At 57.6% G+C, this 7,735-nt stretch overlaps 1 protein-coding gene across 1 annotated transcript; it reads left to right on the top strand.

Moving 5' to 3' along the window:
• Positions 1-2,754: 2,754 nt before the first annotated feature.
• DUSP4 (dual specificity phosphatase 4) lies at positions 2,755-7,241 on the top strand (the record flags this gene model as incomplete). The annotated part of the gene is made up of 4 exons (XM_084203974.1): positions 2,755-3,148; positions 5,938-6,074; positions 6,498-6,717; positions 6,856-7,241. The coding sequence occupies 4 exons, from the start codon at positions 2,755-2,757 to the stop codon at positions 7,239-7,241; spliced, it is 1,137 nt and encodes a 378-aa protein (XP_084060100.1).
• Positions 7,242-7,735: the final 494 nt, after the last annotated feature.

Below are 7,735 nucleotides of genomic sequence, written 5' to 3'. Positions count from 1 at the left end.
CCAATCCCTGCCCCCCTTTCCCCAGTCCTTTCCATGCACCCTGCCCCTCCACCCCACGTAGCTGAGCTGCTTCTTTTGACTTGTGGCTTCTGCCTTGCAAGCATTTTTGGTGACTCTCATCTTAATACCTCTATAAATAAAGTTAATTAGCTCTCCTCGTGGGCTAACTGCAGTGAGGGAGATCCCTCTTCTCCTCCAGCAGTGTATCCTGGCCTTGACTTGGTTCATTTTGGGCACTCTCGCCTTTGGGTTCAATTTCTCCACATTTCTGTGAGCCAGCAGCCCCAGCACAGCACCAGCTCCAGAGGTGACCAGCCAGGAGCACAGCGGGGACAATGACCCGTGTGGGTGCACAGTGGGATTCCCAGCAGCCTGGCTGGGTGCCCCTTATTTTCCAGGAAGAAAGAGCCAAGAACCTGCCACATCTAGACAGACAGCAGGAAGGGATGAAGAGTAGGAAGAGGGTTCAAGCACATGGAAATACTTAAAAATCTCCACCAGATGCACATGCACACACATCCTTCCACACTCCACCCTGAAATAATGTCCTCCATCAGTGCTCTTGCAATCATCCAGGGCCATCAGCCCAAACGCCCCTTCCTGCACCCGTGACAATATCACCCTCCTCTCCCACTCAGATCAGTTTGTCCCAGTCACATGCTGGATGAGAGAGGGGAAAATTAGGATGATAGGCCTGTTCCAAGGACATACACTTTGTGCCCTTGGTTATTTTAGTGTAAAAGATGGATTGAATAGTGCAGAGGGCATTGGAGACAACAGGCTAACTCATCCAATGCTGGTGGCCAACATCTGCCCAAGAAGAACAAAGAAAGCAACATCAAGCATTGCCCAAAACTTTTTAAGATGTTTTGATGATCCAGCTTGAGTTCAAATACTGTTGGTATGAGGGTGTAGTTTTCCGTTAATATGTAATCAAATTCTCAGCTTGAGTTTTTTGTCTCTGACAGCTTTCTCTAAAGGAAGAAAGAATATCTCTGGTATGTCACTGGCCACCCAGAGTCTGCTTTGCTTCAGCAGAAATAGGGTTTTGCTGTTCTTGTGTTTGATGCAGGTTGGAATGGGAGACGATTATCCTTCCACCCCTGTTGCATTAGGCAACAGGCTCTGATGCATTCCTGGAGTGGGGTGTATGGCACAGATGGCAGCTGTGTTTCCCCCACAGCTCATCTGATTCGGCTTGGCTGGTGAAAGCTTGGCACGGCACACAGAAGCCACCGGTGCAAAGATCGGGCTGACTCGGGCGAGGGGAGAATCCCGCAGCGGTCAGAGAGCAGAGTGTAAAGGAGGCAGGAGTGTCTCCAGCTGCAGGTCCCGCACGTGTGTGCTCACCTGGATTCCTCCCAGGCAGGCACACACAGCAAGGTGTTACCCTGCCGTGCCCGGGTAAACAGCGACCGACTGGCATGCAGGGCAGGGGAAGTCAAGCTGCTTCTCCAAGTGCTGCCCTCTGTGAAAAGCAGTGACGGGACAGATGGGCTTGAATAACCATTGGCCCCTAACCTTACACCCACCACATCCAGATCTACACCGGGATAGCTGAACACCTCCAGGTCTCTGAAGCAGACTCACCTGGGACTGGCCGGCACCTGTTTGCAGGAAATGCCCTGAGCACGGTTACTGAGACACTGCTTCTGTTTGAAAGCAGTCCAAAAGGGGACTTTGGGGTGAAATGATGGCTCCGTGTTTGGGTGGTGGTTATGCGGAGACCCTCCTGGGATGCTTCAGGGCTGTGCATTTAGTCCTTAGGCTTTTAGCTGAAAATAGAATTCCTCTGTGTGAGGAATTAAATCGGAGAGCCCCCTCCGCAGAGCCACATCACAGGCAGGGTGCTGTAGTGTTTTCAGGGCTCTGCAGCTAATGAGATGCCGTTTTCTGACAGGGGAAGCGTGGCCGTGAAAGATACGTAGTCAGGAAGCCCCGGGGGGACCCTGCAGAGCCGACGGCGGGCCCTGCTCAGCGCCCCCCGCCGCGGCAGGCAGTCCGAGCGAAACAGTAGCCAGGGGACAAAGGAGGAGGAGTGTGCGCAGCGTGTGCCCGGCCTGAGTGCGTGTGCCTGAGTGTGTGTGTGTGTCTGTGTGTGTGTGTGTCTGTGTGTGTGTGTGTCTGTGTGTGTGTGTGTGTCCGTGTGCCTGAGTGTGTGTGTGTCTGTGTCTGTGTGCCTGACAGTGTCTGTGTGTGTGCGTGTGTGTGCCTGAGCGTGTGTGTGTCTGTGTCTGTGTGTCTGTTGTGTGTGTGTGCCTGAGAGTGTCTGTGTGTGTGTGTCTGTGTGTGCGTGTGCCTGAGCGTGTGTGTGTGTGTGTGTGTGTCTGTGTCTGTGTGTCTGTGTAGACGGGCGCGTGCCCCGCAGCATGTGCACGTGAGCGTGTGCCCCTCAGCGTGCGCGGCCCGGAGGGGTCCGGGCGGGGGTGACAGGGCGCTGCCCCGCGGTGACAAAGGCCCGCCGCTCTCCCCCATTCACAACCCGCGGCCGGCGGGCGGCGCGGACGGATTTTCTTTTTTTGTGAATGGAGGCGGTGACGTCGCCCGGCCCGCGCGCCGCCTCCCCTCCATTCATGCGGCCCCGGCGCGCGGCGAATGGGCGGGGCGGGGCGGGGCGGGGGCGCGCGCCGGCCGCCGCCGGGTAGTAAAGGCTGCGCGCGGCGCGCGCGGGGGTGCGCGAGCGGCGCGGGCGGCGGGCGCGGGGCCCGGCGGGCGCTCGCTCCCTCGCTGCCTCCCTCCCTCCCTCCCCCCGCCATGGTGGCCACCGAGGGGCTGCGCGAGATGGAGGGCAGCGCGCTGCGCCGGCTCGTGGGCCGCGACGAGGCCGGGGCCGGCGGCGCCGCGCGGTGCCTGGTGCTGGACTGCCGCCCCTTCCTGGCGCACAGCGCCGGGCACATCCGCGGGGCGCTCAACGTGCGCTGCAACACGATCGTGCGGCGGCGGGCCAAGGGCGCCGTGAGCCTGGAGCAGATCCTGCCGGCCGAGGGCGAGGTGCGGGCGCGGCTGCGGGCCGGGCTCTACGCCGCCGTCGTGGTGTACGACGAGCGCAGCCCGCGCGCGGAGGCCCTGCGCGAGGACAGCACCGTGGCGCTCGTGGTGCGCGCGCTCCGTCGCGACACGGCGCGCGCCGACATCCGCCTCCTGGCAGGTACCGGCGGCGGGGAGCGGGCGGCGGGGACACCGGGAACCGGGGGGGGAACCGGCCGCGGACGGCTGCCCCCGCCCGGCAATGGGGCTCCGGTCTCGCCGCGCCCCGGGCAGGGCGCTGCCTTCTCCCGCCTCCGGCCGTCCGTCCTGCCAAAGTTGGGAGCCGGCGGGAGGGCTGGGGGGCCGCACGCACCGGGGTGCGCCGCCCGGAGCCGGGGTCCCGGGACGGTCGCAGCACGGCCGTCAGCCCCGAGCGAGGGTGCCCAGGCGGTCTGAGCCGGCTCAGGGGCATCGAGCGGGCGCCGTGGCCCTGCCCGGGACCTGAGGGAAGTGAGTGTGTGAGGGGGAATCCACCCACGCTTTGTTTGAGTCCATCCCCAGCCCCACGGTGCAGAGGAGGTATTTGTGCAGGGTCCAATACCTGCTGTCACGGCGATGTCCCCTTGCAGCGGGCAGAAAACCCGGGGATGCCTCTGTGCTCCCTTTGCGACTACAGCAGGGATCGGGGCTTCCCCCCTCTGCCGCGTGTTAAATGGGAAGCTGTGCACATTTGGAGCTGCTGGTCCTGAGAATTGCCGTGAGCTGATTTAGGGGCGGGGGATGCTCAGCTGGGGTTCCTGGATGAGCTCTGTTGGGCTTTTCTTTTTTGTTTACAGCCTAAGAGTCAATTTATTCCTTGGCTTACTTACAGCAGGGGTGAGGATGTGTATGCAGAGTAGCAAATCCATTAAGAGGCTTGATAGATGGAGGAACTAGCACTTCAGTTATACTAGATACAGTAAAAGCAGCAGGAGCTGTTCCCGGGATGCGATACGATGTGCTGCTGCCGGAGTGCCTGCACAGCAAGGGCTGGCTCAGGAGCAGGCTCCTTCACCGTGAGCCAGCGTGGTGCTGGAGCCACGCATGTGGCAGGAAATGCTGCTGTGCTTCAAGGGTGGCCTTTGTCAGCTGAGAGCTTCTGGTGCCTCTGTGATTCTCGTGGGAGGTTGGTTGGAATGGGAGCCCTTTTAAGGAATGGGCTCCGAGAGACTCAGTCTCAGCACTACAGTCTTCTTCTTGTGTTCCACAGAACCACTAAAATGATCTTGCTCAGATTCCGTGAGAGCTACACTAACCCAGAGCTGTGCATGCCCAAGTGCACGTTTGTCAGGTGCAGGTCACAATGAAGACCCTGAAGTGTTTTATGCAGGTCAGGCTGCTGCCAGGTCCCCTGTGAAACAACCTGGCTGGGGGTTGCTTGGCCATGGGCACCTGCTCTGCCTGGCTCCTATACCGAGCAGGGCTGGCGTGAACAGCCAGGAGCTGTTGGATCAATGAATCTGATGAGATTCATTGAAGAGAAGCATTTGAAAAGGTCTCTTTTTCTTTCCAAGAACCATTCTTTCCAAGATGTTTCTGCCCATCATTCTGGGCAGCTTTTCCCTCTCACGGTGCGATGACCTCTGGAGTGCAATGTGGTAGATCCAGGGATTTTAGGACCAGATCCCTAGAAGTTGTCTAACAAAGACTCTTGGTTTTGGATGCTCTTTCAAATCGAAGCAGTAGGACTGTAAAGGGATGTCAGGCCAGGGAAATGAAGCCTCTGCAAACTGTCCTGGCTGCAGGGGAGGGACAATGCAAATGCAGTGATAAATCTGCACATTCTGCTTTAAGGTACTAGAGCCCTTTTGTAGGGGAGGAAACAACAAACAACACCGGGATGCTGGCAGTGGGGGGCTCTAGCTGCCTAGGGATTCCTAGGCTGCTTGAGATGCTTGCATCCATTGTTTTGAATATCCAGCCTTGTTCAGGGCAGTCTCGGAGCTAAGGCTGGATAAGAAGGACGTGTCCTGCTGTATGTTCTGGTAAGCTGAAATCTGCAGGCACAGGTCCTGCAGTTAGTTGGTTTGAGTCTTCAGGAACCATCCTGGGAGTCAGGGCTTGATCCAGCTGGAGTTCTGTGGTGATAGTAAATACTTGATTTTTTTTTATTTCAAGGCTCAAAGTCAGACCCTTCAAGGATGGCAGGGTTGTTAATTTGATTTGAACGAGAGAGTTCCTTCTCTCATTCAGAAAACCAGAAGCGTTTATTGGCAGGCCAACACTGCAGTTTCCCTGTCCTGGGAACTCAGTGGGATTTCCTCTTGTTTTGCCTGCCATGATGAAGCCCTGACATCCCCTGTGCTTATCTTCCTGGCAGCAGGGCAGAGCAGCGAGCTGCTCCACATTTGGCTTGCTGCTTCCCTGTGTCCTTGGGAAGCAGCAGACACCTCTCTCAGAGAGCAGCTTAGCTGTGGGGTCAGCTTGGCTGTACCTGGCCAGAGCCAGGGCTTTCCTGGTCTGTTGTTTTGGGAACTCTGAGCTGGAGGGCCAAGCTGGGAATGGGAGACCTGCCTGTGTTTTTTCACAAAATGATGTGTCAAGGGAAGATGAGAACTGAACAGTCTTTGGCCTTAGAGCAGTTTTTCCCATTTAAGTCTGAGTGTGCTGGAAATAAATCCTCTCTTCATTGTCTCAGAGAGCAACCTTGGCCTCAGTCTGGGGTTTTGGCTGTCAGTATGCAGGGGACCGAACCCTGGAGCAGAGACGTTGTGTGGCCAAGATCATTGTTCTTGGTGCTCTTGCTCCAAGGGAATGGTGGGGCCTCAGGGATTCCCCCCTTGCTGCCGAGAGCCTGACTGCTCCTCCTGGGGCAGGGACCACTCTCCATCGCTGTAGCATCATCTAGTGGCCAAGGGCATCTCCGGCTGCGTGGTTCTGCAGTCCTGTGAATGCGGTCTGGGATAACACTTCGTGCCTCTCCTCTTGCAGGGGGCTATGAGCGTTTCTCTTCAGAGTACCCTGAATTCTGCGCAAAAACCAAGTCCCTGAGCAATGTGTCACCCCCCACCAGCGCTGAGCCCCTGGATCTGGGCTGCAGTTCCTGTGGAACCCCCTTCCATGACCAGGTACGTCTAAAAGCCCAGTGCTCAGCTATCTTCACTGCCCTTTCAGCATTGCAACCTGCTCCAACAAGAGTCTCTCTGCTGTCCCTCAGCTGAGGCTTGTGGAGCCAGAGCCCTGCTTCCTTTCCTCTCGTGGGAAAGCATGGTGGTCCTCCTAAACCCAGGGTGTTTGTGTGCCCCACAGAGTGGACAAGCCCACATCCTGTTAACCCACACCTGCCTGTTTCCAAACAGGACAAGGAGAGGGAGAGGAAGGGCTGAAACAGGTTTAGCACCTCAGGAAAGCAGCCTCTGCTCCCTCTTCTGAGGGCCCTGGATCAGGTTGCCAGGTTGCTGCGCAGCTCCATGTTTCCAGGCCTTCTGGATGTGTGTCCTGCCTCCTGCTGTCCCGTGGTCAACCTGTCCCGTTGTTTTCCTCTGTCACAGGGTGGGCCTGTGGAGATCCTTCCCTTCCTCTACCTTGGCAGCGCCTACCACGCAGCCCGGCGGGACATGCTTGATGCGCTGGGCATCACAGCCCTGCTGAACGTCTCCTCAGACTGCCCCAACCACTTCGAGGGGCACTACCAGTACAAGTGTATCCCTGTGGAGGATAACCACAAAGCTGACATCAGCTCCTGGTTCATGGAGGCAATTGAGTTCATTGGTGAGTGCTTGTGCAGAGATGTTGTGTCCACCGGTGGCACCGGTGGGAGGGAGGTGAGCCACCACCTGCAGGTTTGGTGAGGGGCTGGGCCGTGGTGGCAGGGTGTGGGTCTCACATCTCACCCCTGTCGCCCTCCAGACTCAGTGAAGGAGTGCTGTGGCCGTGTGCTGGTGCACTGCCAGGCTGGCATCTCCCGCTCGGCCACCATCTGCTTGGCGTACCTGATGATGAAGAAGCGTGTCAAGCTAGAGGAGGCCTTCGAGTTTGTCAAGCAGCGCCGGAGCATCATCTCCCCCAACTTCAGCTTCATGGGGCAGCTGCTGCAGTTCGAGTCGCAGGTGTTGGCCACTTCATATGCAGTGGAGGCCGTCAGCCCCTCGGGGACGCTGCGGGAGCGGGGCAAGGCCACCTCCACCCCCACCTCGCAGTTTGTCTTCAGCTTCCCGGTGTCTGTCGGTGTCCATGCCACCCCCAGCAGCCTGCCCTACCTGCACAGCCCCATCACCACGTCGCCCAGCTGTTAGCTCAGGGCCCAGGCCAGCCGGGCAGGCAGTGCCGGGCGTGCAGGGGCGCGGAGCCCCGTGATGTTAAGCAATAGTGCCGGACACTGCCATTCACCCTGGACTCGCCATCTTTTTCGTAGAGAAATTTCTTACCTCATCTTGGTTTGTTTGCTTTTTATTGTTATGTTTTGAAAGCACGAAGTTGTAAAAGCCACAAACCTTGACATTGTCCAGGCTCTTTGGGGGAGGAAAAAAAATAGTATACTGGGTTTCCTCAAGTGCCTGGTCTTCACATGTTTCCATCCCTATTTTACTGTCTTGTTTTTTACACCTCCCCTTCTCCCCATGTTTCTGGCCCCAGCTCATCTAGGTTGACAAGGGAGCATTCCCTGTTTTTATTGTGCAGCAGCCTTCCCTCTTGCAGAGGGACCTCTGTATGTGTGGTGGGTGCTGCTTACCTGAGCCAGGTACACTTTGGACAAGCAGAGCTGCAGGCAGGGCCTTGGGGTGAGCAG

The sequence above is a fragment of the Fringilla coelebs genome (genome assembly GCF_963513975.1).
Source record: "Fringilla coelebs genome assembly, chromosome: 4".
In the NCBI taxonomy this organism is placed as follows: domain Eukaryota; kingdom Metazoa; phylum Chordata; class Aves; order Passeriformes; family Fringillidae; genus Fringilla; species Fringilla coelebs.
Note: the sequence above shows the minus strand (reverse complement) of the source record. Positions and strands in the feature narration are given on the sequence as shown.